The sequence below is a fragment of the Nicotiana tabacum genome, chromosome 6 (genome assembly GCF_000715075.1).
Source record: "Nicotiana tabacum cultivar K326 chromosome 6, ASM71507v2, whole genome shotgun sequence".
NCBI classification, from domain to species: Eukaryota; Viridiplantae; Streptophyta; class Magnoliopsida; order Solanales; family Solanaceae; genus Nicotiana; species Nicotiana tabacum.
This window is the reverse complement of record NC_134085.1, coordinates 165,306,037-165,324,839: the sequence shown is the minus strand read 5'-3', so window position 1 is coordinate 165,324,839 and position 18,803 is coordinate 165,306,037. Positions and strand designations below refer to the sequence as shown.

Here is an 18,803-nt window from a genome sequence, read left to right as displayed (position 1 = left end):
ACTAATTTCTTTCAAATAGTGGAGGTGGACTATATAGATAATAGAAAGTGACAAATTGCATGGCCCCCGCATTAGTTTCATAACCTAGATATAAAAATGATTAATATTCGTAGAAAAGCCTTTAGGGCCGTTTAAAAACACAATTGTGATTGTATATACGTCCGCGTAACACAATTACGATTTCAAAAAACAAAACCGGAGTATGTGTTCGCGCAACTTAGGCCAAACTCTCTTAATAATAATAATAATAAGGCGTTATTAATTGACGTGCCAAACAAATGGGTATACGTACGCGTAACCTGTTTCAAGACAATTTCCTAATTAAAAAGCGGTAAAGGGAAAATACACATAGGTTTTAAAATCAGTAATTGAGCAATTTTTATAAGCCAAGTATGATCAAAGCAACCGTGCTAGAACCACGAAACTCGGGAGTGCCTAACACCTTCTCCCGGGTTAACAGAATTCCTTACCCAGATTTCTGGTTCGCGCACCGTAAATAAGAGTCAACCTTCCTCGATTCGGGATTTTAAACCGGGGACTTGAGACACCATAAATTATCCCAAGTGGCGACTCTGATTTAATGTAAATAATCTCGTTTCGATTGTCACTTAAATTAGAAAAACTCCATTATATCCCCTCACGGGGAGGAAAAAGGAGGTGTGACACTTAGCAGTTTCAACAAGTTCCAGAAAATCAATTAAATGACTGTGTGGATCTTCACTTGAATCTCCTGTAAAGATACAAGATTGTTGAATTGTTTGAATTAGGCTGGTCCTAATTTCAAAGTTGTTGGCTGCTATTGGGGGTTTTCTAACACTAGATTCACAGTTGAAGCGGTCAGGCCTAGCATAATCCCTAAGGATTCTGTTTGCTGGTCTTGGCGCCACTTCATCAAATTGATCTTCTAAAAGGACCGGTGGTACTTCGGGTGGATTGATATCGTCTACTCCCTGATTTTTCATTCCTTCACAAGCTGCGCTCTGAGAAGATGATGTTTGTTCTTTCGTGCATAATCGAAGAGATCTTTCAATTTCAGGATTGTAATGTGCCAACTCTTTTGTAGAAGAGCGGGTCATAAATTAAGTGATTTTTTTTGAAGTAAAAAAAATTAAAGTTTTTTTTAAAGACAATTAAACTTAATTCCTACAATAACAGTATCACTAAAAGAAAAGTAGTAGTAGTAGTGAATAGTACACTTAGTGATAATAATTATAAATATTAAAGGAAAAGATAGTTAGTACAAATAGTATATTATGATGAAAGTGCTATGACGTGAAGTTGCTGACAATATCATAAGAGTTATAGATATACACATTAATTATATCTACACATATTAATAATGAAAACGGTAGGTAATAGTTACAACAATGAGAAAGAAAGAAAAAAAAAACTTTTATATTACTACGGAAAAAAAACGTTAGAATGGATATAATAGTAATAGTTATCGAAATATTTAGCAGGTGACGATATACTAACAAAAATAAGGATACCAATACATACAATAATAAATTCTTAAATTAGTAATAAAATATTTAATTTGAAGTAGATTTATGCCAATCCCGGCAATGACGCCAAAAATTTGACGAGGCCAATGTGTATAGGATTTTCCTACTCGTGCTTAGTCAAATTCTAATATAGTTTAAGATATCGTCCCACAGAGATTGGAAAATCTATACTACAAACTTGTAATATTTTAGCTACTATTTGAGAGAATCAAATTGATGAAAAGAATAGGATTTTGAATTTGTAAATTACTTAAACAAAAACAACTTGTGGAAAATTTATATTTAAAAAGTGTTGGGAATCATTGAATTCACTTGACGATATTTTTATAATGAAATCTCAATTTCTACATATATTTCACTAATGAACAATTGCTTATTGCTAATACAATTATGTTTTGCTAACTAGAAAGTAAACAATTAATAATACTCCTTGAGGAATTGTGCTAAGAGGTAGTAAAAATTTCGTAAGAATATTTTTACTACAACATCAATGATATTGCTTATAACAATTCCTCCGTGAGAATTAAAATTGAAGCAAAAATCAAGATTTGAAATGCTACATTGCTGAAAATTACCCTCTATCTATTGATTCACACTAGTCAGTATGTATCGATTTTGCTTCGTGAGAATTACAAAATCAATACAAGTAACTTGAGAAATAAATAGATAGATGTGGCTAATTAAAATCTAACACCCCAGCACAATATAAAAGTGGAGCTAGAGAACCTCATGCCAAGTATGTAATAAGATTGAGAAAACTATTGTAAATATATATATTCAAGCTTCATCAACTATCCCAACAAAAAGACACTACTCCATTATCGAGTATTTGAAAAAGAAAAGACTTCCATAATATGGCCTATATTGCCAATCCTACTAGGAAATCTAAAAATTATAAGAAGTAATGAAAGAAGAACAAGAAATAATAAGTAACCAAAGCTTTAGAAAATAAAGTGGCTCTTTTGTTCCTTTTTTCCTCGATGCTTCATACACATTGCCTTCTATTTATAGAAGTGCATTTCTTCTTGAAGTGTTGTGATCTCAAGTGAGGAAGATGCATCTTGAGGAGAATATGTCTTGAGGAAGATGCATCTTGAGGAGAATATGTCTTGAGGAAGATGTATGTCGAGGAAGATATGTCATGAAGAAGATATGTCGTGATCTTCTTGCATTGTGGAGTGAATATGTTAGGACCTTCTTGTTTCTTTCATTTTCTTGCTTAATTAATAACATTCTTATCTCCCGCAAAACATTGTTAGAAAATATAGAGAATCGAAATACTATATAAATACTTTATTTAAAATAGTATATTTTTAAGTATATAATATATGAATATTTTATATTCATCAAGTTTTCCACAAAAGGTCAAAACTCATTGTCCAAGAACTTTACCCCCTAATACTTGGTGCAGCACGATGGAAGATTATGTATGGAGGGATTAGAGTTGTCTATTGTTGTGTGTTGTGATCACAAGTTTGACAAACTTCACATTGCCAAAGATTATTCCCATTCTTATGGCTTTTCAATGGCTGGCCTTAGTGGCTTGGTTCCATGCCTGTCGGGGAATAGAAGGAAGTCTACATATGCAATATTTTTCCTCGTCCCGAAGACAAATATGTATCAAAAGACTTCCAGTAACATGATTCATTTAGTTTCTTGATAAAACGAAGTGGCTATAACGCTATAGAATCTCGATTTTTCGATCCTTCTTATAGGTAAATGAAAGCAGAAAAACCCAAAAACAAGGGGTAAACAAATGATCGAGCTGTTATTTATCTTTGTTGGCCAATCTTTTATTTTCCTTTGTACAGTTTGTACTTCCGTTGAATAGAGAGATTGAATGACAAATAGAGCAAGATTCACCATTAATTTATTTCACTAGTCATACGTATGTTGGGGTTAAAATGACAAGGTGTCATGCGAAACCTAACAAAACAAACCTTAACGACGATAAATCAGATAAAATGAGAGTAAGGTATGCATACAATCAGTTAAACACAACTAAGAAAGTTTACGATGCACTTTAGATGTACATATTAGCAAGAAAATCTTCTTCTCCTACTAGCGCAACACTAAATATAAGAGGAATGCAAGACACAGATAATTATACCAATTTAGACAGTAAAAACATGTACACTGTCTAATGCACAGCACCATCAGACCAACCATGCGGGCAGTGAAAAGATAAGTAATCACAGCTGTGAACCAACTACATGTTAAATACCAATTTGCACAAGTTCATGGACTTTCCATGCCTAAAAGAACACAAAAATCTTGCAGCCACTGAGGGATGCCACACTGAGGGTTGTAATGGATCAGACTTCCAGGAGAAATTAGAGGAACATAAGAAGAAAAGGGTGTATTCTGAAATTACAAGTAGTGACAAGAACAACACCATAATTGTGTGTAATACAAGTACTCCTCACACTTAGTTATTTCATTTCATTTTATGTAATATTAAACCACATATCACGGAACTTAACAGTTCTGCAAGAATAATTGGACTTTATAGAAGATGAGGAAATCCCTGCAATGCATGAGGCAATCTACACAAAGTATATAATACTGAAGTTTTACTGCTCTAATTTCTTGTCAGATACTGAAGTTTTTATTTTGGTAATTACAAGCTTCATTAATCAGCCGTGAAAAACCAGTACAGTGCATTAGCTTAGCTATATCAGCTAAAGACAGTATACAAAAAAGACTCTTTAGTTCCTATACAACTTTACTATCTAAGCTACTGATCTTATTTACAAGTCTAGAAATGAAGATGATGCAACCATCCTTTCATATTCCTTCCAGCTCTAAGGTTGCAGACATAAAGTATGCACGCGGAAAACGAAAGCTTACAGGAACAAGTAAACCAATACTTTAAGGAAAAGCTTTACTAAACCAATACTTTAAGGAAAAGCTTTACTGCTATAATTTCTTGTCAGATTTTCTGTTGTTTGAACAATACTTACATGAACTACTAACTAGTTTATTTTCCAATTTGCTTTCTTAATTGTTCAAAAAGGTGTAAGAATCATTTTTTCTTTGTTTTTAATTGTTCAAAAAGGTGTAAGAATCATTTTTTTCGAAAGATGCAATTGAAACAGTCATACACATGAACTTTATAGCTCCTTTTAACCACTCAGGTTAGTTACTCATTCGAATGATTCATATTATAAGGGAATGTTGCTCACCTTCTTTGAGTTATATCAAAACAGTATAGTCCTCCAAATAATTTTAGAAGTATCCCACCTCCAAAAGGTTTTTAAACAGACGTTCTTGATAAACAGTTTGAATCTCATTTGATCATTATTGAATTTATATTTGTTGAATAACTTCAATTGCGAAACCATTCCTATTCATGTTGGATACAAATAATGTAACTAACTAAATTTGCTTGTTCATTCATCTTTAGATATATTACTACGAAGTTGCTTACCAAGTATCAATTTATCCTTTTCTATAACTTGCGCTTTATATTCTTTAGTTTATCTTTATTTTACTCAAAACTTCAATAATTTTATGTGTTTATTCAAAACTTTATATACACAATGCTATAAAATAACTTGTTAAAAAATAAAAAAAATTAAGGCCGGACTTTATGGACAGATTGAGATATATCTTGCATGACAAGTATCCATCTCCTACCCTCCCCCTCACCTTGGCATATCAATTTTAGAGACCGATACATTCCTTTGAAAAGGGACAACCGCAATGTCTAGCATCATGTGAAGTGCACTATGCTAAGCCACAAATACACAAATATAAGCCAAAAGCTATCAAAAAGAGTTTCTTACTCTTCCTACCTCAGTTTGCAATACATGGTTGGAGAACAACAATATAAAACATGCATATGAGGTTAGACAGAGTGATACATACAAAAATATCAACAGCAAACATGCAGTTGAATATGCAAAACTCAAGCAAATATAGCAAGCATACCTCAAGTTCTGCAGACCCCACCAGAAACAATAAAAGAACTTCTGCGGAAAATCCATTGATTCCACAACACCAGATTGGAGGGCGACAAGGAATATCCCAAAATCAAAAAGTGTTGCGTTGGTGTATCTATAGGACATGAACTATTTAGCAATATTTTAAATCATGTATGATCATCATCATAGTACAATGAAGAAAGATGACACGCAGATGAATTTTCACATGCTCGTTGCCAACAAGTAGACTCACGTTCTATTGAAAACAGGTACCAAAACGCTCGAAGTACCTAAAAGGCAGAGAATAACTTGTTATCAATGTTTCAACAATGATAGTGCACAGATAACGGACTATAAGATTATGACTTAACTACTTGCTAATATTATTGAATATCTGTAGTAATCATATGTTTGCATGCCAGCGAAAACTTAAGATGAGTGAAAATCAACAAATTTTATTCCTACAACACCAATTGGGACCAAAAATAAAATCAAGGCTTAAAAAGACACTTTTTAATACAACCATCCCAACTTTCTTTTTATAACAGTTGTGTCATAGACAGCTTGTGCGCGCCTAAATTATTCCACTGGGTACCTACTACCTCCCACTAGCAAAGGTACAGGGTAATTTGCTCACCGAGACAAATGGAAAGAAATCACCGGGTAACATTTTGTCTACATTGAGATTTGAACCCTAGTCCCCAAAGTTTGTACCCACTTCTTTGACCACAAGCCAGACCTTAGGTGCCATTCCGAAAGTAATTTTCTAACACATTAGTTTAAACTATCTGAGTGAATAGTATGATAGCCTTTTATAACCAAGCTTATTAGTTATTACAAACTTACATGACTGGCAAGCATATAAAGAAAAAGATTGAACGAAGCTCCAGTCCATGCTGTTTCAGTGAGTTGTGAATTCCTTATATAAAGGATAAACTTGAAGGAGCCTCGGAATATATTGGAAGAAAACAACAAATTTCAGCAAATTCTTCATGTTCAAAGATCTAGCACCCCGCAATTTAGGAATTACAATTAAAATTACAACCTGAAAAGACAGAAAAACAACATGAGTAAAAACAATAAATCTAGAATTTGTACTTGCATTGAAATGAGCTAGCATGATTATGGTTAGCAACCTAGTCGCTGTACAATCTGTTTCAGAGCTGAGATTCTAGCTTAACAACATAGTAAATCCTTAATATCATGAAGCGCATGAAAAAACAGAAGTTTAGAAAATCATTTAATGCCAAAAGGTCTGCATATCATGAAAATCTACATTCTCCATGACAAACGGATACATTGTTTGTTTGAAGCAGCATAAATCTTGCACACAGTCGACCAACCATGTGTTATCCAATAAATAAGAATATTTATTAAATTAACACTTCAACAACATTTTTAAAAGAAAGACCAAAGGTGCTGAAGAAGACAATGCCAAACAAAGCAAAAAGGCTGAGTGAGCCTAAATAGACGGACATTGAGGACATGACCTTCCAATTAGGCAATGTATCACCATGGACTAATGGTCACTCAGGACAGCAAGTTGATATTATCAACCAAAAAAAGAAGAATAAGAGAAATCACTCTAACCTGTGGTAGAGGAAGAACTGCAAGAATATCTATCAAGAAGTAAGAGGACAAGTATCTCTTTGCTATTTCCCAAGCATCTTCGACCAAAACTCCTCTTCCAAATACACTCGACGAAGGGGCGATGAAACCAGTACGAAATTGAAGCACAATATGTAGAAAATTTCTGAACAATCACAAGAATAACAGTAGCCTTAGAAAACATACAGAGGAACCAATTCATAAAGCAGTAGAGGAGGAATAAACCCAATCAATCGCACATCAATTTAACGGCAGTCGGTTATCACAAACGACTTAACATATGTAGAAAAGCTATACTTTCACAAATCTCAAAACACAATAGTTGGACATCAAAAATTACAAATTTGTACCTTGTAAGCAGATTTTTTTGCCGATAAAGACAAGAAAGTGAAGGAGAAGAATGATTTCTACAACAAGCTTGAACCTACACCAAAAGAGAAGTTGGCGACGGATGAAAGGGAGAATACTGACGACGAAGATTGAGCATAATCGAGCAGCACCAATCCAAACTCAATTGCAAATCACACTTGCTGGGTAAGAAGAGAAGTTATACCTTGGAAAGAAGAGGATTAATTAATCTCTAGAAAAAGTTGCCGGAGACCTGATCGATGCAGGCTTGCAGAGGAGTTATCGCGACTTCATTAATCGTGTCATTCGATGTAGGCTAGGGCACGATTCTGTATCCCTTCAATAAAGGGAATAGGTTTTCCTATTATTTCCTAATTGGAGGGATTAAATTCATTGTTGTCCAAACAAAAATTGGAGGGAAAGATTATTATTTTTTGGGATGCGGATGGAAAGTTAAAATAATAAATTTTTTTATTCTAATTAGTAATGTTTAGTGGCAATTTATTATATTGTCGATAAAAGGATATTTTTTAGTGGCTAATGATCATGTGCCGCTAATATTTCAGCTTAAAGAATCTATTAGTTAATTGACCGGTTGTCACTAAATAATTGCAGGCCCTTTTTGTAGTAGTGCCTTTTTATAGAGTTTAGGACTCCTCCATTGTGTAAAGAGGGTTGCAAATTCATGTAGGACATGGTAACACGCTTTCCAAAGCAATACATTATTATTTCTATTTTGAAGCTCTTATTTTTCTATATCTTGATACCTGTTGAAGTGTATCTAGTTCGAGTGTGACTAGGGGTGTTCAAAACCGAACCAAAACCGAAATCTGAACTGCAAAAGTGGCTTAATGACTTATTGGTATCGGATTAACGGTTTAATGGATGGGAACGAATTGAAATTTTTTTATTAACAGCTTATCGGTTTGGGGGCGGATTTTTAAATTTTCTTAACGGATAATCCGTTAACCCGTTAAGAATATATATATATAATTTATTTTATCCATATATTACTATGTATATTAAATAATAAAAATTCCTTCCACACTTCCACACTTCCAGTAGTGGACCTCTATTAGACATTTCGACTTTATACTTATCCTTGGGGTTTAGTCACATGTTACTCTCAAGTTTCATGCTAATTAACACTTTGTTGTATTTTCACTTAAGACACAAAACTAACGTTATTTTACTGTAATTATCTTCTTAGAACATTCACAAGGTTCTACACAACTTTTATGATCTGTGAACAAGACCAATAAACTAGCTAGCTGAAATGTAACACTATACTTGGTGTTTCCAGTAGCCCTGCTACTCAAACGTGTTGCTGGAACTCGTGCAGATCTGAAATGTCCGTCCGATATCTTATCGGATGGCTAGCGGATTAATACATTTACAAGCTGATAACCGATAAGCCAAACCGTTAAAAGTAAATAACCGCCCGATAAACGGCCCGAAGTGTGACTGACCTTCCAAGACTGAAATTGTTCAATTCGTGTGGTTTGCTGTTATTTTATCATTGTTTATTTCAATTGCAACTTAATCTATTACTTTGTGTCAAGTTAATCCACATATCATTAAAACCGCTTACAAATTCAATTGTTATACGATTTTTATTGGTAAACATAGAGAATTCAAAAAATGAAAAGATGATATTCAACTTATTACATGTTCTTATTGTTAAACTCCACACTCAAGAGTCCTTTTTTTTTCTTTTTCTTTTTCATATGTAAATACACATTGGACAGTTCAGATTCATCATGAAAATTACAAGATTCGATCCACCAAAAACCAAAATATATTTAATAAAACAGATCTCAACACCTAGTAAAAGAGAAGATTAAAAGAAAGTTGCTAAAAATTTGTAAAAAAGGAAAAAAGGAACAAGAAAGGCCAAAAACCGAGTGAACCACTTAAGCAACTCGCCAACGAACCGACTCGGTGAGTTAACTACTGAGTTTCCAAGCAGAGGTAGCAATTAGGGGCCTTGTATGCCAACCCAACATCAAACAACCATTATTTTCTTCCACTTTGTATCCACCACCACCAGCAAACAAAGCTAGTAACATACTAGCTTGTTTAAATGCATTAGAACCTAAATGAACCGGCTCAAAACCAGCCGAGTTAAACCGGGTTCTCCACTGAGCCAATGTCTCGTGCCTCTCAACTCGGTCTACACCCTCACACGACACCAAATTGCAGATTTGCCGCCCTAGATACACCTCCGACATCAACTTATCTTGGTCACTCACCGGCCCTAATTCGCCACCGCTGCCGCAACCCTCCAACGAGTCAAAAAGGGTTGAGTAATAATGCAATGACTCCGTGAACCGGTCCATGAAAACCGGTCCATTGTGATTAGCTTCTTGCTCGACGATAGTGAAAATCTCAGGTTTCAAGTCCTTCACAAATGACAACACCTTCTCTATACCTCCAGGCCTAGCTAGCAACTGATGTAATTCGAACATGGAATTCACTGCAACAGTTTCGCCTTCACGGATATCGAACATGGACGCATCGAGATCAGCTAAAGTGTTGGCAACAAAGCCCCTAAATTCGAATTCAACATTGATTGATTCTGCCAATTGAGCTAATTTCCAACCAACTTGTTGCAAATGGTCTGTGTTATCTTGTGATGGCGGACCAATTCCAGTTAATCTGAAAGTTGGTGCACCACCTGGCCTTAACGCTAAGGCTTGTAACAAAGCAGGCCATTGCATACCTTGTTTCATACTGAAATCAATCACATGGATTTTATTCTTGTTTGCAAAAGCTTCAAGAATGGCTTGATTTGCAGTGAAATGAGCGAATTTAAGGTAAGGGCAAGTCTCGTAAAAGTGCATCTGTAGAAGGTCGGTGAAGGCAGGATCGTTAGGGTTTGAAGGGTACAATCTGTAAACTTTCCTTGCCAGAGCTTCAGCGAAATACGTCGCGACTTTTCTCATTGCCCCAGCTTGTGACACAGCTAAGAATCCAATTTGCTTCAATAGAGCTTCAGCTAATTTCATCTTCTCCTGTTGAATTGCTTCTGCACATGCCATTAATGTATGGACGAGCCGAACGCCGTTGCCTTGCGAGTCAACAAGCACCACGGGCCGAGTTGACTCAGCCGGCCGTGTGGAAATTGACTCGCTCTGAAAACTTCCCCACATACCACCCCCCACGGAGATGCTTGAAGAGGACGACGACGATAACTCTGTTGCTGTAGTGGGTTTGAATCGTTTGCTCTGTGGCTGCTGCACCTGCGGTTCATGAGCTGGATTTTCAATTTGGGGAAAAACGGCTTTACCTGGAATAGCTGTTAGATCTGAATCGAAGGAGGAGGAATCCTCATAAACTTGATTTGTTGGGAAGGAGGAAGATGAATTGGAAAAAGGGTCTTGCGGATTGAGCTCAGATATCATAGATTCAAGCCAAGATGAGAGATCTGAAGGGTTATAATGAACAGTTTCAGAAGCAAGAAATGAAAGATTATCTTGTTCAACACTACCCATAACTTCCTCAAGCTGTTCCAGTTTCTGAGCAACTTCAGCCATGTCTGATGCCTTCACTTTGTAACCCAAAACAGCGAGCAGCTCATCATCAACTCCTCCATCTTCCTCCCACATCTTTCCTTTTCCGGAACAACCGCCGCCACCCGCGGCGGAGCTACAACCACCTGAAAATGAATCTTCCAGTTGCTCATACGGCATCGTGTGCCCTCTCTTCATTTTTTTTTCTTTTCTTTTTTCTTTTGAGCTAAGGAAAATAGTTGAATTCTGTGGACTCAGAAATTGATGGGATTTCTGCTACATGTATATGATTATGGCCTTATGGGGTGGTTTCTTTTTTTCTTTTCTTTTTTTTAGAGATAAGAAAGAGGTTTTTAGGAGAGAGAGAGTTGCATAGGAGAGAGAGTGTTGTATAGAGTCAAGGGAATGGCAGACGGTGCGGGTGGGTTCTGTCTGAACCTCCACAATTTCAACCCGCCCCTCCCCTCATAAAATTTAAACCGGCATCCATTCACCTCACACTTCACACGCGTTCGCCCATCCCGTTCCGCCCCGCACCGCAATTCTTTTTAAAAATAATTTCTCTTTTTCTTTTGTAGTTTCTTTGCCAATAGTTGTATTATATAAAGCCCCCACAAACATATGCACAACATCTTAAATCTGCCAATTAAATTTTTATATAGAACCTCGAAACCCATAGGAGTTTTTTGTAAAGCTCACTTTTTAAAGGATACTATATGAGAGATTTTATGTATAATAATATTTTTATTATTAATATTCCCTCTTTTTCGGTTTATGTGAATCTATTTTTTTTTTTGTCTGTTCCAAAAAGAATGACCTCTTTCTAAATTTAGTAACAATTAAGCTTAAACTTATAACTCTACTCTTAATGAAAAGTTTTTATAGCCACACAAATACTCTATGCCCCTTTTGATTTGTTTAAGACCACAAATTCGAAAAGTCTTCATTTTTTTTAAACTCCGTGCCCAATCAAATAGGTTCACATAAATTGGAACGGAGTGAGTATTAAGATTTTGACAATATGCCAAGTTATTACTGAAACACAATGAAGACCAAAAATATAACCTAGAGACTTTCAACATAAAGGATAATTAATAGCAAATCATCTGCTAATACATGATCTAGAATAAAACATTAAAACTTTATTTTTACTACTCTTCCTCCTCCTTGGACAGCTTAATCACCTGAAATTAATTAACATAATGCAGCATTAGGCACTGCATATATACTTAATGACGAACTACTTCACCAATTAGAAAAACTATTTGAAAAAGAGAAGAAAAGAAAAGGAAAACAATGAAATGTTTAAATGCAAAAGCTCATAGTTTATGTATGTGTTTTAGACAACTAATTTTTATCCCAATTCCACCTTAGGGGTTGTTTTGGTAGGGTGCATAAGAATAATGCTAAATATGATGATTAGTAATGGTGGTATTAGTTATGCTAAGATTAGTTATGCTGACATATTTTTTATCCATTGTTTGATTTGATGTATTAAAGTAGTAAGAATTGCACGGGGCGCCCTATTTGGTCGCCCCCATTTAACCTATACTCATTTTTTAAAATTTTTTAAACTTGTACCTACTTTTTAAACAATTTCAGCTCCCCTTCTCCTCCTCCTTCTCCTCCTTCGTTTTCTTCTTCTTCTTCTCCTTCTTCTTGTTCTTCTTCTTCTTCTTTCTTCTGTCGTTGTTGATGTTGCTATGAAACTTCAATTCATGGGATGATTTCCATAAGTATGTTTACCAGATTATTTAAAAATAAATTATAAATAATTACGTAAGTTAGTAGACAATAATTTTTAAATATTTCCACGTACGGGAAGTTTAAGGTCATACTTAGTGATTCTTTTCATGATAATTCTGTTCTTTTCACGTTTATTGTTTTCAAAATTTATGATTTAGATACTGTTGACAATCTGATTATTTATCTAGTATGTTAGAAAGATTTTTCAAAAACTTCAGCTTATATAGTGCTGAAGTTTTTACAAATGAACTAAATAACTTCAGCATTTTCTGGTAAGTTTGTGAAAAAGCTTTATGACAAAACTAATGAATCCAGGACTAAAAAAACTTCAGCTTATTTAGTGCTGAAATTTTTATAAATGAACTAAATAACTTCAGCATCTATGCTGAAGTTTTTGAAAAAACTTTACGATAAAACTATTGAATCCAGAGTAAAAAACTTCAGCTTATCAAGTACTGAAGTTTTTATAAATGAACTAAATTGTTAATCCATGTTTTTGTACCTAAAAGTAAGTCGTGAGTCAATTGATGTAAGCTCAAAAAGGATGAAATTATCTATAAGGACGAGAAAGGTTTGCTGAAGTGTTAAGCAAGTTAAGATAAATATGAGACTTTTCAATCATGATTTAAATGAGTTTAAAGCCATGATATGACTATATATGATGATTGTATATGAAGTGTAAAGTTTGAGAAAATCGGATTTAAGTTGCGGAAAAAACCGACTAAGGATTTGCCTTGTAATGAAGCTTTTTGAGTAATAAATTTCGTGTACTATATGAGGTCTTTTGGGACATATTATATACCAAATTGAAGGTCTTAGAATGTAGTTTCCAACGCTCTTAACCGTTTGCTCATACGACACCCGGATAAAAAGTTATAAGCGTTGAAGACGAGCCAATTATAGGGTGTCAAGTAGCACCGTTTGACTTTTCAACAAAATGGAGATTATCTCCTTTATCTCGTCTCTTTCTGCATATTTCCAGAGAGCACGACCAAATAAGACCCCTAACATCACCCTTAAGCTCTCTACAAGGGTTTCAAACAATATCATCATCCCGGGCACGAAATCAAGAAGCAATAACACTAGAACAATCCCCACAGCGTAAGTATTGTTATATTGCCTCTCTTTTTCTTTGTAGTTTGAGTTTTGAAAGGTATTTAATAGTTAAGAAAATTCTTAATTTCTGGTTTTAAGCTCTTAAATATCAAGGAAGGTTGATTAATTGATTTCATAATAGTTAGAACTCACGGGATGGTGATTGGAAGACGTGAGTTCGAGTTATTTGACTTGTAATGGACTGTTTTTGGGCTATTTCATATAGCTTTTGGGATGTCTATTTTGTTGTTGTTAAATTGAGTTTTTGGAGGATAAATGGTGTGGAGAAACACCACATAATGGCAAAATCATGGATTAGTCATTATGTTTGACACTACTATAGTCGTCGTTTTGGATATGAATTGATATTGGGCTGTTGTAAGCTAAATATAACATGGATTTCGATTTGCATCCACTGTAGGAGGTAATTATATTATCTTCCTACAGGCGCTTAAGGTTATCTTGGCATAGGTTAAGTTAAATGGATGAACTAGACATGGACTAGTGTATAAAGTTGCTAATTAAGAATAATTGGAGTTGTGGATCATTTTCTTTGTTATGGATATATGGTATAAGGCTGGAATTATTGATTAATGACTTCATTATCATGTTAATAATACTATTAAGTTAAAGTAAAAAGTCTATAAGGGATGATATGGGGTATACGAATTTCAATTTGAGCTTGTCGCTCGTCGTAAAATAGTTATGACTTGTTGTTTTATGATGTCTTGTTATTGATAATTATGTATTGCTGGATTTCTCTAGTAATTATTGTTGGTATATGATATTGGAGGAGGCTCTTGCTACGGGCGAGATGCTGCCCAAATTTATATAAACGAGCTACAAGTTAAAGTTGCAGACTTGGCCTTTATTCAACACTGATTTTGAATCTCCTTATGCAATGGTAGATTGAGTTGAGTTGTTTGAAGTAGCTTGGGAGGTATTAAGGACTCACCGTGGTTAAGGTATGTTAAGGCACTTCCCTCTTTCTTTTGGCATGATCTAAAATGAAGTGAATATGTTATTTCATAACGGATCTACTCCTAGAACTAAGGTTGCCCATGTTGTTCTTTCCTTATAACGTTATTTTAAGCAAGTATATATGATCCTTGAATCCTATAGAAGCTCATATTGATGGTATGATGTCCATAATGTTAATCTAAGGTGCAACGACCTTAAGTCACTCCAAAAGGTTTAGAACGTGATTCTATGAGTCTAGCATGCATTATATATAGTATCTATTTTACTCTACCGAGCCGCGCTATAGTAGGCCGGATACGACACCTATTGTGCAATCACTGATCAGTTGGATTTACCGAGCTCCACGTGGCCGTGTACGTTTTTACCGAGTCCTCTTTGAGGTCGGGTATGATATGATGATAATGATGATGCCTACAAAGGCGTATATTTTTAAAAGTTTATTTATATATATGTATTACACATTTCATGTCAGTAGCCCCCAGAGGCACACAGATATTACAGGTTGTATCTCCTCTATCTCTCTTTACATTAATGTTCGTGTTTATGCTTTCCTGCCTTACATACTCGGTACTTTATTTGTACTGACGTTCCTTTTGCTTGGGGATGCTGTGTTTCATGCCCGCAGGTCCCGATTGATAGGTTAACAGTCTTCCTAGTAGGCTATCAGCTCAGCGGAGGTGTTGGTGCACTCCACTTGCTCCAGAGTTGCCTATTTGGTCAGTATGCTTTGGATATGTATTGATTGGTATGTCCGGCCCTGTCCCGACCTTTATGATTTTATGTACTCTTAGAGACTTGTAGACAAATGTCGGGTTTATGGATACTTGTATGGCCTTGTTGGCATATGTGTTGAGTTTACAAATGGTCATGTCGGTTTTATAGGCCCGTATGTCATATGTATAAGTTTGAATATCATGTTGGGTCATCATATGTTGAGTATTACCTTACGTTTTATTCTTGTTATCTCATGACGTGTTTCTGGCTCATTTACTCAAGATAGTATAATAATAAAGATATGTTATATTGGTATTCGGTTGATTAAGGCACTGGGTGCTCGTCGCGGCCCTTCGGTTTGGGTCATGACAGAAGTGATATCAGAGAAGTTATGTCCTAGAAAGTCTACAAGTCATGTCTAGTAGAGTCTTGTTTATGGGTGTGTTATGCACCACACTTATAAGCAGGAGGCTACAGGGCATTTAGGACTGTCACTCTTTCTTCTTACTCTAGATCATGTCATAAAGCTCAATTGTAAGAACTCAATTTTCTAAATTCTATTGTGTTCGTAATACAATGATACCTCATCCAAATAAACAGTTGGTATGAGATTGAATGTGGTTGTGGAAGAGTTGAGTCAGAGGAACTCGATTTTGCATCATGCTTATTGTGAGCACGTGATTTTTGCTTCACGGAAAATACTCCAAAAGAAATCGGAAAAGAAATAAAACAAGTTACCTTCGGGTACAATTTTGAGGATTTGTGTGATATTTTGATAATTGTTTTGTCCATAAATGCTCGCCTTGCTATAGTTAAAAAATACAAAAATACATGTCGCATGCATGATACATTTAGGAATTAATTAACCATTATTTGGTTTTAAAAAGCGAAAATCACAAAAATATGCATTTTTATTCTATTTTTGTTGTCATGGTGATTTTATTAAATGTTTTAATTTATGTGATAACTGTTGTTAGGTGTTAATTAATATTTGTGTAGTTTAATTTTGGTTTTTAGGAATTTTTGTTTAATTATAAGAAGGAAAATATCGGATTTGGGCCAAAAATTCAACTGAAATCAGGCCCAAACCAATACAATGACCAAGTCCGAAACCAGGCCTTCCAGGGACGCCCCCAAACGACGCCGCATAGGGCGTTTGATTTGAGCCGTTCATCCATACTCATCCAACGGTCCACGATCGCGTCCATAAACCGACCTGCTTACCCGGGTCGACCCAGCCCCTCATTAAAACCAAACGACCCCGTTTCTACACCAAACGACCCCGTCCTGTCCCTCACCAATTAATCCAAGCCGTTGAGATCATTTGATCTAACGGCTCAAGTTAATTGCCACGTCCCATATATAAACCCCTCATCACACCCCGCGCCCCCCCCCCCCCCATCCGAACACCCCCCCTTCCATCATCTCTCTCAAGAGACTAACCTAACACCCCTTGCCAAATCCTAACCGCCACCCTTCACCCTCGCCATAAATCCGGCAACCACGATGCCGGTGACCACCAAAATAACACCCCTGATGCACCCAACCACCCTGAACACAAATCTGTTAGCAGTTGGCCTCGAATCATTCCCCATCGTCTCGAATCTTCGTTTGAAGGTTCGAACAAAACCCCGATCTACACCAACCCACCCTAGATTCACACACGACCCTGCCCTCACTCATGACCAAACCAAGTTTGGTTTGGTCCGAATCTACCCACAAATCCTCAAGCCCCAAATCGGACTGTTCGAACCCTAGAACACAAGAACTTTGGGAATCCGACCAGTTTAAACGGAGGGTTGGGGTCTAATAGACCATAATCGAAGTGTTCTCGGTTGAGAACACCTCTATTAAAGTCTGCTCGACCTCAAATGGTCAAGTCCAGTCAAAGCTTGGGTCGTTTGTTGTTGAGCTTCCAGAGTAAGTTCTCTTTTTCTTTTCTGTTTCTGGTTCGAATGTTGTTTGAGTTTGTTAACATGTTTAGTTAGTTTGTTGGTATTTCTGATGTGTTCTTTCAATTTCCTTCGTCTTCGTAAGACATTTTTATTTGGTCGACTATTCTTCTGTTTATGGTTGAATACGTATGGTGATATACATACTCGATTTGATCAGTGTCATCATGTGTTCCATTCATGTTGTTCTTCTGTTTTGTGCAAAGTTGTTTGAAGCCATTTGGGGCCCTGTTCGTATTATTTGTTTGATCGACTGATTGTTCTACGTTATAATTAGTATAGTCGATTAGATAAACGTCGTCGATTAGTTTTATAGGACTGAATGTTCAAATGTCCTGATTCTGATAAGCTTCATATGATTGATCGAACCATTGTCATTTAGCTTATTGTTTGAAACTATTTGTGAATGGTTTGTAGCTGCAGTACAATAGCTGGAACTCAGTTTAGGATAGTTGTTGAGTTTGAACTTCCATAAGTTCAAATTTCAGTTTGTTGAAGTTTAGGTTAAAACAGTAATAACCAGGGGTTTAAAAGGGGTAGTTTGGGGTTTGAAAAGATCAGAAAATGGTTAGTTTAAGTTGGGCTGACAGTAGGGTACTGAAGTATGATTAAACTAATACAATAGTGGGGAACAAAACTTGATAGCATGGGATGTTAGTTGAGTATTATAATAGGCCCATAACATTTGAGTAATAATAAAATGAATTGATGGGGGATTAGTTGGTATGAGAGGGCTGTCAGGAGGAGGGGCATTGTCGATTAGTTTAAAGGGGTAAGGGCTGAAGGGATCAAGGCAGCCTGGTGCTTGCCTACTTTGCTTATAAATAGGCTGGTTTTAGAACAAAAGGGGAGAGGTTTTTTTTTCGGGCTGGACAGTTTTTCTGGCTTTGGCTGGACAGTTTTTCTGGGTTGGACATTAGAAATTGAGAGAGGTCGAGTGTTAAAGCTAAACTTCTACATTAAAGAGTTTGAGGTTGCTTTTCTTGAGTGTTTTGACAAAAATCAGAAATTACTGCTTTCGTGCACCAGTCTGTTGTGTTGGGATACTGCTGGGTTTCAGTTTAGTTTCCCTGGTTTCTTTACTTGTTGAACACTGTTTCAGCTGAGCGTCTTGGTTTTCTGTTGGTTTGAAAGTTCACTGGTCTCCTGTTTGGTCTAAATCTGTCGCTTGTTCCTCTTACTGGCCATTATTGGGTTTTCCTGCTGGGTTTGTTTTGGTTTAACAAAATCTGCCTGCTGGGTTATTTGCTGCTGAGTGCTGCTTTTCTTGTTGCTGTTGTTGCTGTGTGTGTGTGTGCTACTGCTGCACTGATCATTCCGCTTCTTCTTTTGCTTTCCCAAATACCAGGTACACCACTGATACACTGTCAATGTAAGCTGAAAGTTGAAGTATGAATACAAAAAAATGAAGCGTTG

General features: G+C 36.0%; 1 protein-coding gene and 1 long non-coding RNA gene across 3 annotated transcripts; both read right to left on the bottom strand.

Moving 5' to 3' along the window:
* Nucleotides 1–5,468: 5,468 nt before the first annotated feature.
* Nucleotides 5,469–7,750, bottom strand: LOC107777198 (uncharacterized). 2 transcript variants are annotated; one of them, XR_012710901.1, is made up of 6 exons: nucleotides 7,593–7,750; nucleotides 7,390–7,463; nucleotides 7,022–7,184; nucleotides 6,278–6,476; nucleotides 5,685–5,721; nucleotides 5,469–5,564 (listed from the first exon to the last, which is right to left on the bottom strand). It is a non-coding gene; the product is annotated as an uncharacterized LOC107777198 (long non-coding RNA). The 2 variants fall into 2 exon arrangements; XR_001646139.2 differs by having other exon boundaries at nucleotides 5,483–5,721.
* Nucleotides 7,751–9,020: 1,270 nt separating this feature from the next.
* On the bottom strand, nucleotides 9,021–11,470 carry LOC107777199 (DELLA protein GAI1). The gene has a single exon (XM_016597187.2). The coding sequence runs from the start codon at nucleotides 11,095–11,097 to the stop codon at nucleotides 9,334–9,336; it is 1,764 nt and encodes a 587-aa protein (XP_016452673.2). The 5' UTR covers nucleotides 11,098–11,470; the 3' UTR covers nucleotides 9,021–9,333.
* Between the last annotated feature and the right edge of the window lie 7,333 nt (nucleotides 11,471–18,803).